Raw genomic sequence first — 20,681 nt, 5'->3', positions numbered from 1 at the left:
AATAAGGACAGACATGACACTGGATATTATTAGGAATGGCAGATGTTATGTTTCGTGACATAAAATTTTCTCAGTAGATTTAAACTGAATTTAAAAGAAAATGTAACTATGTGTTGCATTTTTAGTATCCAAAAATTCTACGGACCTGTATATCTGAGCATGTGACCAGAACTAAAAAGTGAGATGCTCAACAGAAAAGTTTACCAATGGGCCTGGTTGCCCAGTGTGACCCCTCTGTCCAGGTCGGCCCTGACACAAAAAAAGGGAGAGAAAAACATTAAGACTATTTCTGTCAGTTACCTTTGAAATGGGATTTCTGTGTATTTGTTTTATTTATTTTTATCTTAAGGCCACAGTGTAAATTACAAGCAGTAATTTTTGTACCTTGTTCCCTCTGTGTCCTGGTTTGCCATTACGTCCATCCGGTCCCCTGTTCCCCTTTAAACAATATTAGTAAGCAGATATTAGTAAGAGTGGCTATTATCAGTGCTAAACTTGTATTTATTATTTAATTTGTATTTTGTCATTTTCTTAAAAATACAGCTACATAAATAAATGCTCGTGCCTTCTTATTTTTAAAATCAATAAAATAATGGGGACAGTAAAAAACTGAAGTTACCCCATTTCAAAATTTGCAGTTATGATTTATGATCATGATATGATGCTGTTTTTAACAACTTATACATGACATTTATTGGAAGAAAGAAAGTGAATCCAGCTGTAGTAACTGATTCAAATTACAATTTGAATTTAACAGGGACATATTTATCATGAGGTGCATTTAAACACAAAATACTCCAAAAATGTAGAAACAGATACTTTAACTTGATCACATGTTATTGCAGTCAAAATGCATTTACTGATGTCCCAAACTTGGACTGTTAAATATACATGTAAGGAGGTTAGTGGAATTGCTAATGTTTTATGATTAAACATGACATTTAAATAAACATATGAAGTCTATTTATTGGTGTTGAGACACACAACGGATCACTGACCTTTAACCCATTGCTGCCCTTTTTCCCTTGAGGGCCAGTTTCTCCAGCTGTGCCCTATATAAAGAATTAAAAAATCAGTCAAGAATGTGTAAGAGAACATGTAATAAAATATTACACTGCAAAAACAACAACATAATAATTGGACAATAAAAAGTATTTTATTTGTTGGCAGTGCAAATTGATGTCTTAAAAAAATATAAGCAGTGGGATGCTACCTGAAGTCAAAGAGCAATTAACCTTCAGGACTGTTTAGAAGTACTGTGTGTATAAAAATACCATGAATTCCTTCAGAGAAAGAATATGATGTACCCATTGTTTTACAGTGTACCTCAGTGCCTTGGGGGCCTGGCTGGCCCTCGGACCCTGGGAAGCCTGGGAAGCCAGTGGGGCCCCTCTCTCCCTGAGGACCCCTAATGCCTGGTGCCCCCTGAATACCCTGCGAGAAAGACTTATTTATGAATAGTCGCAGATACCTTTTTGAAACATACAGTAAACATACGTTAATGAAATAGTTTGACATCTATGGATATATACTTAGTTGCTTTAAGCCTGGTCCAGCATAATGTGTTAACCTGTGAGCTTTAGGGGTGCCGGTAGCGACATTTTGTTACTGCAGCTCAGTACCATGCTAGCTGTAGCATGGTACAGCTAGTCATTTCATATTTACCATATAAATCAAAGTGTGTTATTTATATTCTCATCTAACTCTTGGCAAGAAAAGACATTTTTTTTCACAATGTCAATCTATTTCTTTTAGTAGCAGTGTAATTCTCTTTGTTCAGAGTTATTACTTTGTCTCCTTTAAGTCCTGGATCCCCCTTGTCCCCATCTGGTCCCCTGTTACCCTGTAAAGGAGGAAAAGGTTAAAAGTACTATAGGTTCAGCCAATAATATGTAATAAAATGATGTAATATATTTTTACAATGAGCACCTACCATTACCCCAGAAAAACCAATAGGACCTTGTTGCCCTGTTGCCCCCTTTAAATAAGACAAAGAAGGAGATAAAACTGATGATGCTAGATTAAGTTATCATTTAAGGATTACTGATATAAATATAAAAAAAAGCTAATTTATAATATTTTGATTAAATTATTCACAAACCAACAATACACTATTGCTTTTATAATTTAAAGGATTAAATGGCTAATAATGGTGGAAATTATTTTACAGTGCATCAGCTTAAAAACTAGGGATGTATGGAAATGAGTTCAGAGAAACTTCAGTGGAGCCCAGCAGAGATTAAAGAGTAAGTATGAAACAAAGTTGCTTCAGTGTCATGATCTACTAAAGCCAGTAGATGGCACTATGCAGCTACACATGCTGTTTACCAACAGTGTGCTTATAGGCATGAATGTGAAAATATATCTTACTGTACACTCACTCAGTCCCCAGTGAACTGTGAGATACAGCTGCAGTGATGATGAAAGTTAGGGGAGAGGTTAAAAAACCCTGCACACGACTGACACTGTTCTGTGTATGTTTGCAATAGCTTGTGAACAAACCTAGTCTGTTTGTGCATACTGTGCACCTGCATGTGTATCACTTTAAGTTAACAATACAGTACAGTATGGAAATATATTTCAGTGTAACTCACCATGGGCCCCTCAAACCCAGGATGCCCCCGGGCACCAATGGTCCCCAAAGGCCCCTAACATTAAAACAAAAGGAGAAGAAAAAAACACTAGGTTTAAAAAGACACCAAAACAGACAACATATCCAAATGATTATGTATGGAATATTGTTGAATTGCCTTAATAATGAAGTAAGTAACACATGGACACATGAAATATAATGTTTTCTGTGCATTTCCTTTCACATGATAAAAATAAACTTACAGGATCTCCTTTGGGCCCAGGAGCACCGGTCATTCCTGGGTGTCCCTGTTAAGGTTCAGATTGACATTAACCATATGTACAGACTATAAAGTGAATAAATGAGCACCACAAAGAATCAAAAGTCTTTAAGAACAGTCTTTCCCTCAATTGTACTCACTTGGGGTCCTCTGATTCCTGGAGGTCCTATCTGCCCCTCTAAACCTGGAGGCCCCTAATAAAAAACAAGGTAACACAATTTACTCCAAAACATAGAGCTAAGTATAAGTATAACCAAACAAAATATATACCTGTGGGCCCTTGGGGCCAAAACTCCCAGCAGGCCCCATGTCCCCCTGAAAGAAAAATGTCATGGTTTACACACAAAGGAAGTCCAGATCTTCAGTTTGAGATCTATAAGCCCAATGTATAGCTGCAACTGAAACCACAATATCTAATAACTAGAGAATAACAACATTGTTAATAATCTACACAAATGTTAAAGTCACTCATTGAGCATTAATGCTTTACATTTTCTGGTTGCGTTTCCCTGTTTTCTGATGTGGAAACTGACTATTTTTGGACTCTTGGTTGGACAAAATAAGCAATCTGAAAGTGAGAGACTATTTAACAGTGGAGAAAAAAAAAGATCTTAAAGAACTCAGTCCTTAACATGAGTTACAGTTTGTTGAATCCTTGTAGTGTAATCTTACCCTTGAGCCGTTAACTCCTTGTGCGCCAACTTGTCCTGTAGCTCCTGGTGCACCCTGTCAGACAAACACAAAAAACTATCATACAAAAATTCCAAAGTGGCACATAGTCTAATCCATGTGTGCTTACCGTCAGCCCTGGAAGACCTGGGGGGCCATCCAGTCCTCTCTCCCCCTGGAAACAGGTACAAAACAGCAGAATGATGCACTGTCCCACATATCCTTACTGTTCACCAAATCAAGGGGAGATATGACCAAACCTGTGGTTTTAGAACGCTATCTGGAGAAATACAAAGAGCTTTATATATATATATATATATATATATTTATTTAATTTATTTATTCTTTTTGCTATATATGATAGTATAAGTGAGAATTACGAATGTGAATGAATGTTCTATTTCTAGTTGAACTCACGTTTTAAATGTCTACATCACTAAACCACAATACAATGGATTAGTGAAGTAATAGCAAAAAAGTCAATGCTTATTACTGCTTATTTGTACTGAGGATGGTTGTTCAAAGACTTCTGATGATCAATATCTGAAGCTGCTAGTCAGATAGCACATTACTCACATCGGGCCCTTGTGGCCCCTCTGGCCCATATCCACCTTGGATCCCTTGAGGCCCCTGCAGAGAAGATTCAAGTATTCAATGTCAATTTACTAATAACGCATCACTACACTACATAGAAAACACCATATTCATAGTGAGGATTAATCAGTCAGATTACTGCCTACTGTGTGCTAATCCTGTAAGGAAGCGGTTCTCATTTCATGCTTAGTAGAGTCAAATTTCCTGAAGAGGAACCTGTCAGTGCTTCACAATTTGGAACTCAAAGTTCAAAAAGGTCTGGTTTAGGGATGAAATGATTCAGAAGTACATGTCTTTCTTTTACAAAAGCTGATTTGTTCCCCATATTTTACACCAGACGGAAGTATAAGAATTATTTTACACAAAGGCAGCTATTACTCATTCTTATTGTTTCAAACTGATCCTGTAATGTGCTGCAGACTACACAAAATGCTCTTAATGTATAAGCTGCTTTATGTCACAGATAAAACAAGCATTGCTCCTGGCTTATGAACCACTTGCTTTCCTCACAGTGGGTCTGAACATAATGTGAAATCCCCAGTGAAATGTCTGGTTTGTTGCACACAAAAAAAAAAAGAAAAAAGAAAAAAACACTCAAAAGAGACTTTATTGGGAGAGACACTCACTGGTGGCCCGACAGGACCAGGGGGCCCAGGTAAACCCTTTGAGCCCTAGAGAAACAGAACACAACATGTGATCATTACAAAATATAAATACAATATATTGTATTGTTAAAAAGTGATAGAAGTCCTACAGTTAGTATGTTCTGTCTGTTATATAGTAATCCACGTCTTTATACTTCATGAACAAGCCACAAAGGACTAGAGGTCTTTCTTAATGTTATGGTGATAAAATAGGTACAGTACAAAACTCAAATGCTAATTTAATTTAAGTACCTTCTCACCAGGTTCACCAGTTTCTCCTTTTGGACCTTTTAGGCCAATGAGACCCTGGGGATGTAGAGAAAGATTATTGTCTGTCTTGTTAAAGTAAGTTCATTTACATATGTAAAACCTTTTGAATTGAAATTTTGTGCAAGCTTCAGCTGGATATTGACCCTTAATTGTTTTTTTATAACAACCAAAATGTGTCCCTAGAATTAAACAGGCAAAATTATTAATTAACAGCTGATGCTCTTTTACATAATATTAAAGTACCTGCCTATGGCAAAATCAGGGATGTTCATTGGTACACGCTGGCATTTAAATGATATCCAAACCTCATCCTGTGTGTTTTTTTTAAATCTTAAATTTCTAGTCAAAAGCTTTTTGGTGATTCCTTGGTCAGTGCCTGCTTTACATCACATATTTTTAAAAATAATTTCAGACTATTTTATGATGCAAAGTCAATACATAAATGCTTGTGTACTGACATTTGAGAACTGTAGACAATAGAGTTTTTACAAAAAAACAAAAAAAAAGAAAAACTAACAAAACAAAAAAATAAAATAAACCCAGAATATTATGGGACAAATGTATTGTGTTGTTGCTGTCAAAACTTGGAGTCTGGCACTAGTTTGAAAAAATTTCAAATAACTCTTTGCTCTAATTAGACCAGTCATTTGAATCTGGTTTGGGGAAAAATGTTAGCTGAACAAAATCCACAGAAATAAATAATATCATCAAAATGCAACAAGTGTAAGAGTAATAACTTAATTTCAGAAACAGTAAATTAAACATTTACTTTTCTTCCATACAAAAGCACCTGTGCCATTCTATTTCTCACCTCATCACCTTTTTCCCCTTTGGCCCCTCGTTCTCCCCTGTATCCCCAGGAGCCCTGATGTCAATCAGAACAAGGAAGGTTTTCAACAAGTGAAAATAAGCACCAGCAGAAACACATTCAGGGTTCTCTCATTTAACTGTCACTATAAAACTGAGAGCAGGCAGATGAAAAGTGCCTACCTGTGATCCAGGCACACCAGGTGGTCCAGGTTGACCATCGTCCCCATTTTTCCCATCTCTCCCTCGGGCCCCGGCTCGCCCCGGAGGGCCCCTGGAACCCTGTTCACCCTGTCAGGTAACATTAATGATCAGAAGTAGGATACTGGCCATACTGACTGCTTCTTTATCAGCCTGCTGGTCAACATGAACAGAACACCTGAATGGATACTTTACAGCGTACATTATAGGTGTGTGCTGTGAAGACACTGAGCCTCTGGACCACTCACTAGGGCCATTCATCACACACACATCTGGATAACAACACACTGTCTGGAAGAGTCAAGTCTGCAATAACTCTGCCTGAAGACAGGTGGAAAACATTGATAGATTCACAGTGGAGAGCTAAAGCACTTCTGATGGACAATGTTTTATTTTAAGGATCATAGCTATACTGTTATACATACAGAGATGTTTTTTTAAATCACCAATAGCAATTCACTCCAATGTGGTGCCAGCCTACAAATATCTAGGTGTCCATCTGGACAATAGAAAATAAAAAAGGGCAGAGACGCCTGCATGAAGATGCTGCACATTTTGCCAAACCTATGGGTCAATACCACATAAGGTAGTGCAGCTCACTCTGACATAACATCACGTCCCCACTAAGATTAGAGACCTGATCAATGATTATTACATGCAGTTTTGGATGAGAGCCTCTTAAGCAGTGACATCAAACTGGCACAAGATTGATGATAATGCAGGATGCATAATCTCAGTGATATTGTTCTCTCTGGCAACGAACATACTGGCAAGATCTGCTGAACCAGAGTGCAGAGGGACCAAAATGAGATCAAGGCCAACCACCCGTCAGAGTGTTTATGGATGATATGAGAGTGACCACAGAGTCAGTCCCAGACTGTTGGTGGATCCTCCAGACACTTGAGAGGCTGATGTTGATGTTGTGATATTTCATGGAATAAGTTAAAACTTTCACTGGAGAAAAACATGTGAGGCATAAAAGTCATCAGAGTTCATCCCATAGATAACACAAATGATATTTCAATCCATCCAATAGCTTTCAGATTTGTTGATCTGGACCAAAGTGGTGTAATGCTTCCTTGTCATGCGGAGATATTGAAATGTAAAGAAATGTTTTGGTAAGGGCTGCCTTAACTGACACTTCTTTCTTTATGATTTTGACTTTCAAGCCACATGAAATGACCCTGGTGGGGTGAAACCAACTTTGAGCTGTTAAACATTATTTTTACACTGAATGGTTTAATAATTAGTTTTTTCCTTACTCGCAGACAGAAAGTGATGGTTTGGGTGCTTACCATCTCTCCTGGCATTCCTGGTTGCCCATGCTCCCCAGGTTCACCAGGTGGCCCCTGAGACAGAAGATCAGAGAAAATACAAATTCAGTAAATCACTATTTATTCAGCTGTTTCAAAAAATGTGTGATATTTTTCGGTTTATAATTTTATAATTGTATGAAGAGCCCATCTCTAACCTGTATGCCAGTCTTGCCCATCTCTCCTGGTAATCCTGCAGGACCTTCTTTACTCTGCAAGCTCACAAGGAAGAAACCAGCCTCAGGTCAACAAGAACACAAAAACTAAACACCTACAAAAAATGACTATGAATTGTCACAGCATACTTACAGGCCAACCGGCCCGTAGTAACTGGTAGAAACTGGTTTGCTGCAGGAACAATTGAAACACACCAGAGTTACAGGTCCACAAAGAAAAATACAGAAAATGAAAGAAAAACAAATAAAACCTGTATTTAGATCATGTTTATGGAGCACATAACCTTTAATATAATCATAATCTCTCAAGCTCAATGGTTTTGACACTGTGAAACCCTTGATTTTACAGTCTGCCTACATGATGCTCAAAGCACATACATGAACAAATCATCTTCGTAAACTACTAGCAGACTTCTCTTTCAGTCAACTTTTTTTTCTACATCAGATTTGCAATTCTCCATCATGCTGACATACTGCTATGATAAACAGCTGTGGCCACTGCAGAGACATTAAACAGATGAAGGCAGAACATCAGCTTGCACGCACAATAACTGCAAGGTCAAAGGTTTTACATACATGTATTCTCTGGGGATGTGGGAAAGAGGACTTAACCTCAAAGAATGTTTTTAAGGTTTATTTTAGATAACAACAAATTATACAAAGGCTCTGAGACACAAAGAGCAAGGAAAGTTATCTTTAAGGATTTATCGACATTGTGAAGTGAGATCTATCCAGGATCTATTTAGCATAGCTTAGCACAAAACATGAAGATTGCATTCTAAATTACTTTAACTTTTTCAAGGTGTTCTCCCAGTCAAATGATGTCACATTGTCTTACTGATAACATCCCATTCATGCCAAATATAAACATTCAGTGGAAATCTGAAGTTTCATCCAAATTTAAGGATTAACTTCAGAACTGAATAGAAGTTTGTCATGGCATTGGACCAGACAACACCTGGAAGCATTTCATCAGTACTGAAACAATAGCTAGTGCTCCACACCATAAAAAGTAGACCCTCTCCTTGAATTCTTTCAGCTCAACTTACTAGAGAAGACTGATTGAACACACAAACATAAACGAGGATAAGAGATAAGAGATGATCTGCTGAGGAGAAGGAAAACAACAGCTATAAATACTGCTCTTAATAAAATGAGTATGACGTAGTTACCATCTTACCTGAAAGATGGCCCACTCTTCAGCAGTGTTCCTCCAAAGGTAGAAGGTTGGTAAACCTGCTGGTCCAGGAGGTCCGGGCTCTCCCTTTTTTCCTGGTCTACCTTCATAGCCCATCTTTCCCTGTGGGAGATGAAAAGGAAGTGACATATTAATGTCAGACAAATCTATTGGATACTTGTTACAAAGCCTTGTTTTTGTAACACTGCATCTTTGAATTGAAGTTGCAGCTTGACCTCCAAACTCACAGATGTAACTGATGAAGGGACAGTTTGTAGCTACAGCTAGTAAAATGCCTAAAATAAAATTAAAACAATATATGGTCCTGGAGGCTCTTCTAGAGATGCACGGAATAGAATTGCACTTAAATCCTCAAAGGTCAACTGGACTAACTTAACACCCTTTCAAAGGCTTTTATGTCATAAACAAGGTTCTCTTACCTTATCACCTTTGAACCCAGACAGGCCAGGCTCACCAGGACAGCCCTGTCCAAACAAGACAAACCTCAATAAAACAGCTCTCACACACTACGAGCAAAAGGCATGATCCAAGAAACAAAATATTATTCAGCTGCTTCAAAAATCTACAAGTAAACAGTTGCTCTAATTGTAAAATGTTTGTCACTTAACAACTTGGCTCTGAAAAAACACTTTTCTGCTGCCACTTAATGTCAGAAAACGGTGAACTAGGAGAAGAAGCAAAGACCAGTTCATGTTAAGGTTCACTCCCTAAACTGATGCTAATAAAACCTTAAGATTTTAGTCACTTTATATTTAAATAGCTTGGGCCTGTATGGGTCCTGCACACATTTCTTCCCATATCATACACCTTATGTGCAGTGGCCAGTTACCAAAGGACAACAAGCTATGCTAACAGCAGCCATGCTAAAGTCACAATCCACTTTACAAAGTTGATCTGTCATTAGTTTAAATAACGGTTACATCAAGGCTTCTGATGTTAACGCACCTGCCAGCCTATCAGAAAAGAGTATTTTCTGTGGCCAGGCCATGGAAATATTCATTTGAACCACCCTTTAATAAATACTTTTTAGAATTATAAACTAAATTCCACATAATACTTGCAGAGATTACACTGCAGGCTAACAAATATTTCACTGAGTAAGTAAGCAAGACCTGAATTTCTGTACATGAGGAGAGAATCCGTCAGGATGTCCTTCATGTTTCTACAGCCGGCTTTAATCATAGTAACTGTGCTGAGTGATCCTGTGGACTTTTTGGCAGGGTGTCTCCACAGACAGTCTGGTTCTGGTTGTGCAGCCCACATGATGATCCATCTCTTAAACCAGGTAAAACCCTGAATAGTTGATTTTACTTCACAGCACCAATTGTATAACTTGTCAGTGAGTTAAGTTATAATTTCAAGAAATGCTATGACAAACTGTTCACACTCCTAAACCATGTGGTTCTTTGAGTGTTAGATTGTGGCATCAAAGACATGGACCAGCATGTTTGAGCAGTGTAACTTCCCCTGATCAGATTCACATGGCAGCTGATGAAGAACAGGTCTTGTAAGCTGTAAAGCATAAACAGATATCACACTGTCTTCATTCACAAGGCTTGTTATAACTTTTTCTATGTTATCCAACATCAGCTAGCTCTGATATAATTCATCAGATTTACCATTAAATCGGTGGGAGAATCCCTCGGCCTTCCAAGACTGCAATAATAAAAAATACTAAAACAATAACTTCTCAGTCATCACTTTACAACAGGCAGAGGATGACCTAAAGAAGCCTTTTCATATTTTCTTGCAAAATATAGTACTACTGATAATACAGTAGCATTAAAACAAAGGTCTTAGAGCAACAGGGTACCTGAAGATACTGTAACTCACCTCATGCCCTGGAGGACCCATCCAGCCTGGTGGTCCTCGCTGGAACCAGTACATTTTCCCATCTGAGCCCTGGACCAGGTCTCCATCTCTGGATACAACGGTCAGAATTCCAGGTTTCTCCTTGTTTGGCTGTTTACCACTGAGCTTTGTTCTATGATGAAAGTGTGTATTGCTCTTTGTTGTAATAGATCCTCCATCCTCATCTGCTTCCTTGGTAGATGGGCCAGAGATGATGACATGCGGTGTAGGTGACACAGTCCTGATCTGTTCATCTGTCTCCTCCCGTAGTTTGTTGGAGTCTGTGGATATTGTGGGATCTGAAGGTATCTTAGGTAGTACAGGAAATCCCACTGAGGGCTTCCTGGGGTTGTTTCCATCGTCCAGATCAATGATGTCATCAGAGGGTTTTCCAGGGAACAAAGATGAAGTCCTTCCACTTGAATCTGTCTTCTTCTCTGTAGTAATGTTCTCCTCCAAATCTTTAGAGGCCACTTCAGGTTTCGCCTTCTGGTTCCCTTTAAGTCCAATTCTGGAGGGTTTCCACTGAGGGTTCACTTGTCCGCCATTTTGGAAGATTGGATCCAACAAGTCAGTTTCCTCATCCACTAAAAAGACATCCCCACGAACTACTGAACCTTTCCGGTTGGGTCCAGAAGGCGCTGTCCCATCCCCTCGAGAACTCCCTCGGTGCACAAACACATTCTGCTGAGAAACAAGACAAGAATTGGCACTCATTTAAAAGCAATCTTTAATATGTTACTACAGTGGTTTTCTGGTTTGTATTATGCTTTGATGCCATTAGCTGATGGAGTATAGATGTCTTATTGTGTGGGTTTGACTTGTGGTGGAATTGTGAAGAGAGAGTCTGTATGAAGGGCAAAAAAAGGTTTCTGACCAAATTATTCAAAATTTGTAATTTTCCATCAGCCACAACAGACAAACCAATAGTGAACAAAAAGAAGCCTGCCTACCTGCAAAAGAGCAAAGCATAATTTTAAAAATACAGCAAATATTTAAGGTCGAAGAAAGAGTCTGGGATCCAGAGTGAAAAACAAAACAAAAAAAAAAAACATGTTCAGACGAACAAAACACTGAGCATCACCACCACACACACACATACACACACTCACACACAAATATGCTGATGTATCAATAATAAAAACCTAAAATTGTCTCCTATAGCAGTCCACGTGTCTTAGCTGCAAGTTTTTCTTCCCTTTATGAAAGCTGTTAGGAACTCTTCATCTTCTTCACAACATCTGGAATCATTTCATCTGCCTCCAAGTTGATTAGTTTTTCAGCTCTTCTAGACAGTTACCCTTGACCCATCTGCACACCACTATTGATTTTGTCTTATTTCTTTCCAAAATATTTGAATGTGCTGTCTCTAATTAACATTTCAGTGGTTTGCAATGAGCTCTCTATTGCAGTGCAAAACCAAACAGACCTTCTAGTGAGCGCTTACACTCTCCAAACTGCTAGAGCCTCATCTTTGACCCTTATTTGACCAATCAGAGTTACAAATGTGGATGTGAAACCACTGCTATTTTGCTGTAGAAGACGGAAACACATCTGTCATCTCCATAAAACTATAAAAACTCATTTGTACCGCTCAAGTGGAGTGGTTTGTAGTTGGACCACTGGCACTCCCTCCTATCCAACTTTGTCTTAAATCTCACTGAACTGTCTAGAAGGAATCTCCTCCTGTAGCAGGTGACTGATCATATCATAAATAGCTTCACAAACATTATGCAGTTATAAAATGATCAAACATGAGGCCTTGACTCAGCTCTTCATACCATTCCCTTTTCTGGCACAACGGACAATTTGACCCTACTATACTGTCTCCCCTCAGGTGAAAAGTGTTCCTCTGAAGTCTGTAACACAAATAATCCCGACTACTAATAAAGTCATTCTGTAATTGTTCTTACTATAAATCAGTGTGGGCAAGAAACACTGATGAAATGTCAAGTTATTATCGACTCTCATGAAGTCTCAGCCACTTAAACAGAGACAGTAGTTTAAAGTGATGTGAAATCCAGGGGTGATGGTAAAAACACTAAAGAACTAACAACATGCAAAACACTACAACTGAGACATTTGTTTCCCTGCTTGTCATACTGCATGCATTACACCCATGTGCATACACACACATAACAAAACATCCAAATGCTGGGCCTCAGGGAACAGTGGTGCAGAGAGAGAGGCCTGACAAGGGAAGGGACTAAAGGGCTGTAAATTTTGTTTGATGACCCTAATGGGCTGAAATGGAGAGCTGAGAGCCATATGTACTGCAGAAGGACAGGAGTGTGCATGCTCAGGGATTTTTTTCTCAAAGCAGAGCAGAGAGACCTTTCAGAATACATACATTTATATATGATATATGATTCAGCACTGAGAAAAATGATTTTGTCATTGAAACAAAGGAAGACCTATTATTAATACATTAATGCACTATAGGACCATGAATGGCACTAGGAATGACCATAGAGTATGTCACTGTCAACTGGTCTACCTGAATCAGACTGAAATAGCTCAACTGCTATTACAATTTACTGATTTTTTTTACTATTGGATAATTTTGCATTAAAATTGGTCACACATATCAAGTACCATCATCTGGTTAATTTATCAGGTTAATTTATCCAATACTTTTGTTTATGACCAAATACATACAAAAATAATATTTCCACCAGTCTGTGCTGTACTTTGTGTTGAATGCTACTTAGAAAATTTTAGCATGCTTACACGCTAACCTAAGGTCTTAAATATGGTGAAGATATGCTACGAGACAAATGGCAGAGAGTTGGCTTTGTATTAAATATGAGGACTGAAATGGTACCATACACATTTTATGATTTAGTACAATCCTTACTGTGGGGATCTCAGGTTTCCAATTCGGCTACAGGTATTTGTTAAGACAAAATTAACTGAGCATGCACTGATTATATTATCAGAAAGAATAATGTGTCCAAACAAAAAGCAGAAATAATCAACTGGCCCTTTCCTTTTATTCATTAAATCTGAACTATCAAAACAATTGGTCAGTCTTAACTCTGTATCTGCAGTGAAACCCAGTCCTTGGTGGAGTGCTAGCTCAGCATAAGGAGAGCCAGTGAAAGGCTAAGATATGCAAGAGACCAAACATGGTGCCCCAGCTGAAAACAAAAGCTCTCTTATCCCAGGCCATAGCAAGCAGCCAGACCTGGTCGATAAGCTGACACTGGATCTCCTCTGGTCAACACTGTCTCCTGAGCTTATCTATCCTCCAGTCGGTGAGATATGCCTTTGACTTCCAGCCCATGCCATTCTGAGTTGGAGCACTAGGCAAAGCAAGGCAAGTTTATTTGTATAGTACAATTCATACACAGAGTAAGTTTATGTGCTTCACAGAAATAAAAAAGTTAAAAGTACATAGGCAAGAATTAAAATAAAACAGTAAAATAGAGATTTTGAATAGAATATAAAATTAACTTAACATTAAATTAAAGGAGAATGAGTGCAGATAAAACCCTTTCAATTGCCATATGCAGAGCTAAAAAGAAACGTTTTTAGCTTGGACTTAAATATTGTCAGAATTTAGGCTTGTCTAACATCATCAGGAAGACTATTCCAGACTTTAGCTGCATAAAACTGAAATGCTGCTTCTCCATGTTTAGTCCTGACTCTGGGGACAAGCAGAAGGCCTGTTCCTGATGTTCTCAGAGTTCAAGATGGTTCATATGGCACCAACATGTCAGAGATGTACTGTGGAGCTGAGCCATGAAGGGACTTATACACAAGCAGTGCTGTTTTAAAGTCTATTCTCTGAGCAACAGAAAGCCAGTGCAGAGATCTGAGAACGGGAGTAATGTGGTTGTGCTTCCTGGTTCTAGTCAGGACCCAAGCAGTAGCATTATGGATGTACTGCAGCTGCCTTACAGCTCATTTTGAGAGCCCAGTGAGCAAGCTGTTACAGTAAACTAACCTGCTGGAGACAAATGCATGGATAAGTCTCTCCAATTCTGGTTTAGGCATGATCCCTTTGATTCAGGCAAGGTTTCTGAGGTGGTAAAATCATGATGATGTAATTGATTTAATGTAGCTGTAAAATTCAAGTTTGAGTCGATGATTACCCTGAGATTTCTCACCTGATTTTTAGATTTTAGAGAAAGAGACTCAATGTGACTGCTGACACTTTCTCTTTGTTTCTGTGCCCATATATGATGATATGTAATATCATTACTTCAGTCTTGTTACTGTTTATTTGGAGAAAGTTGTTTTGCATTCACACAGTGATCTGTTCAATGCAGTGACAGTTATTCGACTGGTCCACATTCACCTGCTGTGAGTGATATGTAAATCTGAGTGTCATCTGCATAGTTATAGTAGGACACATTATTGCTGCACATTAACTGGCCTATAGGAAACATTTAAAGATTGAACAAAACGGGTCCCAAGACGGACCCCTGGGGGACCCCACATGTCAAGGCCATTTGGTCTGGGACACAGTTACCAATTTCAACAAAGTACTTCCTGTCTTCAAGATATGACTTAAACCATTTAAAGACAGTACTAGAGATGCCTATCCAGTACTCTAACCTTTGTAACATGATCACATGGTCCACTGTGTCAAAATCAGCACTCAGATTCAACAGTACTTTGACAGAGACTCTACCAGCATTAGTGTTCAGACAAATGTCATTTGTCACCTTAATGAGTGCAGTCTCAGTGCTGTGATGAGGCCTAAAACCCTACTAAAAAATTGACAAAGCATTTATTTAGTTGGAGAAAGTCAGTGAGTTGTTGGTATACAAATTTTTCAGGGACTTTACCTAAAAATGGCAACTTTTATATGGGCCGATAGTTGTTCAGTACTGTGGTATTAAGACTACTCTTATTTATGAGAGGCTTGATGACAGCCCTTTCGTTTGGCCTTTTCGGCACACAGCCCTGACCAAGTCATCATTTCTCCATGGTGCCTTTTGCTTGTTCCTGATCGCGCTATACTTGACCATAGCAATCACATCCATAACATTTAGAACACATGAAGTATATGAACAACAAATTTTCAATATGGGAAAATGAGGTATTTTCAAACATGTCCTGGTGTTATCATTATGTGTCATTTTTGAACAACTGTAGGTTTAGCTCCGTCTTTGAGAATTATGGACAGAATAAAAAAGACAGACATGATCAGACAAAGCAAAATCAATCATAGTTACATTTTAAATGTTAACACTCTTAGTGATGACTAGGTCCCAGTTGTGACCCCTGGTATGGGTCGGTTCACTAATTGACTAAGGCCATAGGTTTCAATGACAGCAGAAAGTTCTTTGGCTTTTCTGTCACAGGCCTTATCCACATGAACATTAAAATCACCTGTGATAACTAAACAGTCACTCAGTTGTCTTGACTCTGTAAAATAAATTATCAATAAAATTTTGGGGTGGCTTGTAAATGATTATGTAGAGTACAGAAGGAGATCATTTTAGCTCCATTTTAAAAGATACATACCCGAATGATAGAAATTCCCCAAATAATAGCCTGTGGGTAACCATATTATCCATACAAAAGGCACAGACACCACCATTTCTTGTGTTTCTCATAGAAATGTGAAATTAGGTGGGGTGGATTCGATAAGAACCCGTCTTGCTGTCTAGCCATGTTTTTATCCAAAAACATAAAATTAAAATTATTAGAGGACATAAAAGCCCATGAAAGATCTCCAAATTATATTTTATTTTAGGGAAATATTCTTCTTTTGGTTTTTAATGTCCTTGTCTCAGGGGTATGACAAGACATAAAGACACCTTAAGAATTGTAAACAGTACATGACTGTGATTTACATTATTAGTGAGTCTTAATATTGACTAGGTGCAGGACTACAGGCTCAATCCTTTCAGCTGAGCCTACTGGCACACCTGTATTAAGGGAAGCTTATTGAATATGATGGAAATAGGGTACTGTTGAACATACCCCACCCATAGCATAACATAGTGACTGTCAAAGTAAGGTCATGCCTACGTTAAAAGAAAATGATGGGCACATTCTTTATATTACTTACTGTAAGCAATGAAAAGAACCAAGCCAAACCCTGTTACTTAAAAACTATCACATTTTTGTCTCACACCAGTGAGTCACACAATTGCACTGGATGACATGTTCCTTCATTACCATGAACACACAATGCTTTTCATTTTGACTCAATCCCACACAGACTGTCTTGGTGCTATAAATATTCACTACTGCCTACACTGGAAACTGCCCAGTACAACTCTCAGTCTGATCTGACAAATATACTCTACACTTTGTAAGACAACAGTCCATCCATATCACTGACATGGGCTTAAATATCACAACAGCACAAATACAAGATCAAACCGGTGTCAAGAGTCAGTGCTTAAACATTACAGCTAAAGCACCATTTAAGACAATCTACAGAGCAGATGCTGCATAGCATGCATCTCAGTAGTCAGCCTGTCAAACAAAACTAATATTCTCAGCAAGTAACATTTTGCGTCTTTTATGCCATGTGCCAAGACAATATTTACACTCTCTGTCTATCTAAAGGCTCTGCAGTAGCAGGCTCAAGCAAGCAAGACATTGTGTATATTGAAAGTGTGTGTGTCTGTGTTCCCATGTTTTTATATCCTAACAACACAAACACTGAGGAAATGTGCAGCGCAAGCACAATGTGAATGTGCTGTGACCCACCCCAAACTATAGGTGAAAGAATGACAGTCTAGGTATCCCGTGGTTCACCCTGTCAGTATACATAGCTGCAGGCTGAAGAAAAATCTTACAGACCCCCATAATGCTTCCCTAATGTTAATGTCAGACACTAATTCTTGATTTTTTCCCTTGTGTTTTTGATGTGTTGTTTTACTTTGTGAAACACATTTTCAGTCTAAGGCCAGGTGTGGGATCCTTACTTCCAAGGAAGCAAATTATTAATACTAGAGCATAGTCATTATTTAGATAATAGTGTGCCTCCAACATTCCTGTCTAAACTTGTGCACCAATGCTCCACAAAGCAAGGTCCATACCAGCTCTGTTGTGCAAGAGCTTCACGGCACTGCACTGTACTGTACTGTCCTGACCTCAACCCCTGTCTTTTGGAAGGGACTTTGGCCTCATCACCCAGTGTCAGTGTCAGCCTCACTATCCTGCTTGTGCTTAAATGGGGGAAACCCCTTGCCAGGTTTCAAAAAAAAAAAAAAAAAAATGGTTGAGTGAGTGAGTGAGTGAAGCATGACTTTCTTCCCATGTTTGGGTATAATGCCAGGGTAGCCATGTAATGGAGTGTATGGCCTTTGTCCAAAAATTGACATGAGGTTTTGACAGATGAAGAGATCAGATCATTTTAGTTAGGGCTGGGCCATAAACCGATTTTATCAATTAACTTGAATGCGTAGTGTACATCAACTTGTTTGAATGAAAATTGGTTTTCTCTTTAACATCTGCCGACGTTCCCCTCTGGGCTCAGCCCCTCCCCCCATGCGTTTGCCATATTAGAGATACACAAACAACATGGCAGCGAGCAGGGAAGAACTCATTCCCAAGAAGGGCACAGTGTCATCTGTAATTTGGAATTGGTTTGGTTATGCGGCGTCAGACACAGAACAAACACCCTAATGCAAAGTGTGTGTGAAGTCTGTTGCTAGCAAAGGTAGCAGTATGACCAATTTACTGTAGCACCTCAAACAGAGGCATGCTGCAGAGTGGGAGAGATGTTGCACCCTATGAAATGAATAAAACCACAGCAACACAAGCACACCTGCCGGGGGAAAAAAAAAAATCAATTTCGTAAATCGGACTTTTTGTGAAAAAATATCTCCATATCGCCCAGCCCTAATTTTAGTTTGTCTTTAGTTGAATAGTGTTTTAGGACCATGCTGCAAACACATTGCCAACTCATTCATGACTTATGGTGAAATATTATCCCACAAGAGAATCCAACCAAAGTTTAGTCTGGTGATACAGAACACCATGGTGAACACAGTGACTGTTTTAAATTATTTTTCTGCTTCTTTCAAAATCTCTCAGTATTACTAGGCCTAAAAAGTTTGCACTACACATATCATCATCAGTTGCAGCCCTACAGCAGCTCCCAAAATCATACAATTAATTGGGTAGATGTGCTGTCTTAAACATTTAAATTAAAATGAACAGCAGTCCAACAAACAGGTACTTGAACTTTTCTAATCCATCACACTGACACATGGTCTTTTATTATAGTCTCAGTTACTGTAATAATATGGCTGCATAGAGAGCAGACAGCTGAAAGTGATTTGAAAACTCTGTTGATACTGTGGTGGTGTTCATCCATGCAAAAATGAAATGAAAATATACTTAATACCTACTTAATGAGAATACTACTTTGCACCTGCATATAATAATATACTACACAATTACATCAGCATCATCCCCCAAGATCATGCTTCAGCTTCTCTGCAGTGTTTCCAAAATATTGGTGGAAAAACAAAGTAAATTACAATAAGTTGAGCTGTTCACTGGGCACACCTGGACTAGATTAATGATCATTACAAACCACTGTGTTGTTCTTGCATCAGCACAAGTCTCTTCAGGAGCCTGCCTGTATGTGTAGCTGACAGAGCCTCTGTTATATGCAATGACAAATCTGTGGAGGCCTGAGAGCCTGACTCAAGTGCTGCAGGCTACACAGCTATCATAAGAACACTCACATGCTCACACATGCATGCACGCACACACGCACACGCACACACATGCTCCTACAAAGGGCTAATCAAATGGCAGTGTCCGTAAATCTAGCCAAGACACAGGTATGCAAACACACTCAGACTGGCTGGGTCTTGAAAGAAGCAGTTGGCAAATAAATACATGATGACAATGGTCTGACAGTTCAGCAATAAGGATGGTAACACTGCACCTGGCAGCCGATCCAAGTTAACAATCTGTCATTATTTTCTATGCTCATTAAAAATATACCAAATAAAATAACACAGGAAATGCAGCAGTTACGGCCAGTAAGCAGCATAAGCCAGTCAGAGTCAAGAGACAGTGGGATCAATGTATTCATCTGTCTATCTTTAAATTAACACATGAACACTTGCACTGTCTGAAGTGATGCAAACATGGAACACTATAAAGCAAGGCAATCATTAGTTGTTTAAGTATATGTATATAAATACCTGTGTATTCTACTTGTTCAGTAGCTAAGGAGGCTAAGTGGTATTAACATTGCTAGAGTAGGTCCCAGTAGGACCACCCATGTTAAAATGCCACTTTTGGTTGGGATCAAAGCATCCACCAAATCACCAGTGGTGGTCCTGGGATATATAATAAAATCACGAAACATGTGTATGACTCCACAACCTCTAGCTAGCTTCCACTTCAGGAAACAACAATGCCTGTGCAGGCCTGTCATTTTCACGTTTGTTAGCCACAGAAACCAAGACAAGAATAAAAAAAGCCTCAATGCAGAGGCTGTATCCGTCTACTCTCAGGTGTCCAACAATCAGAGGACACCAGCAGCAATTCCCAGCATCCATTCAAAGTCCGGCCAATTAATTTCTTATGATAAGGGTCCGAATACTGAAGTGTTGATAAAACGCAAGCAAACAGTGATGCACACTATAGTGCACTTTTGATTCATCACATCTCTCTGTAAAGAGTGGAGCACTGGTAAGTAGTGGCAAGTAATTGCAGCTGAGTCAGCCAATAATGGGTCACAAATAGGCAGTTTTAATGCCATAATCAGTAACCAGCAATGATCGCCAAAAAATCTCTGAAATGTCTTGTCTCAGGTTTTTTGATGGTGCAGCTTTGACATAATCTGGCTTCTTTTAAAATTGTTTTATTAGCGTAAGAAGCACTTTTTGCACTTTTTGTTAATTCTTCATTTTATCAGAAAAATTTTAAATACACATTTAAATGTCTCTTTTATACACAATTCCAGCAAAACAATACTTCAGTGTGACTTTTGAATTTAATTTAATGTCCTACAGATGACTTCACTTAGAAAACATTGTTCAGGTTGATTCAAAGCTGTTAACTTCAGCAGGTGTAACCTTGTACTTGTGTTGATCACACAAAAATCTATACCACAGTAACAAAAAAAAACATCCTCACCAATTAAAATGAAAAAATGCATCACCACA

General features: G+C 38.7%; 1 protein-coding gene across 1 annotated transcript in view; it reads right to left on the bottom strand.

Annotated features, from left to right (window-relative positions):
- The window catches only part of si:ch211-196i2.1 (collagen alpha-1(I) chain), a 71,985-nt gene that overhangs the window by 15,132 nt on the left and 36,172 nt on the right, over nt 1-20,681 (bottom strand). The window contains exons 7-29 of the mRNA XM_026297777.1: nt 10,558-11,259; nt 9,144-9,188; nt 8,707-8,826; nt 7,660-7,698; nt 7,509-7,562; nt 7,333-7,386; nt 6,020-6,127; nt 5,841-5,894; nt 5,012-5,065; nt 4,742-4,786; nt 4,098-4,151; nt 3,652-3,696; nt 3,525-3,578; nt 3,123-3,167; nt 2,993-3,046; nt 2,836-2,880; nt 2,595-2,648; nt 1,934-1,978; nt 1,790-1,843; nt 1,327-1,434; nt 999-1,052; nt 385-438; nt 205-249 (exon numbers count right to left, since the gene is read on the bottom strand). Coding sequence (XP_026153562.1) covers nt 205-249; nt 385-438; nt 999-1,052; nt 1,327-1,434; nt 1,790-1,843; nt 1,934-1,978; nt 2,595-2,648; nt 2,836-2,880; nt 2,993-3,046; nt 3,123-3,167; nt 3,525-3,578; nt 3,652-3,696; nt 4,098-4,151; nt 4,742-4,786; nt 5,012-5,065; nt 5,841-5,894; nt 6,020-6,127; nt 7,333-7,386; nt 7,509-7,562; nt 7,660-7,698; nt 8,707-8,826; nt 9,144-9,188; nt 10,558-11,259 — 1,986 coding nt within the window. The remainder of the gene's footprint in view (nt 1-204; nt 250-384; nt 439-998; nt 1,053-1,326; nt 1,435-1,789; nt 1,844-1,933; nt 1,979-2,594; nt 2,649-2,835; nt 2,881-2,992; nt 3,047-3,122; nt 3,168-3,524; nt 3,579-3,651; nt 3,697-4,097; nt 4,152-4,741; nt 4,787-5,011; nt 5,066-5,840; nt 5,895-6,019; nt 6,128-7,332; nt 7,387-7,508; nt 7,563-7,659; nt 7,699-8,706; nt 8,827-9,143; nt 9,189-10,557; nt 11,260-20,681) is intronic.

The sequence above is a fragment of the Mastacembelus armatus genome, chromosome 12 (assembly GCF_900324485.2).
Source record: "Mastacembelus armatus chromosome 12, fMasArm1.2, whole genome shotgun sequence".
Taxonomy (NCBI): Eukaryota; Metazoa; Chordata; class Actinopteri; order Synbranchiformes; family Mastacembelidae; genus Mastacembelus; species Mastacembelus armatus.
This window is presented reverse-complemented; position numbering and strand designations above follow the sequence as displayed.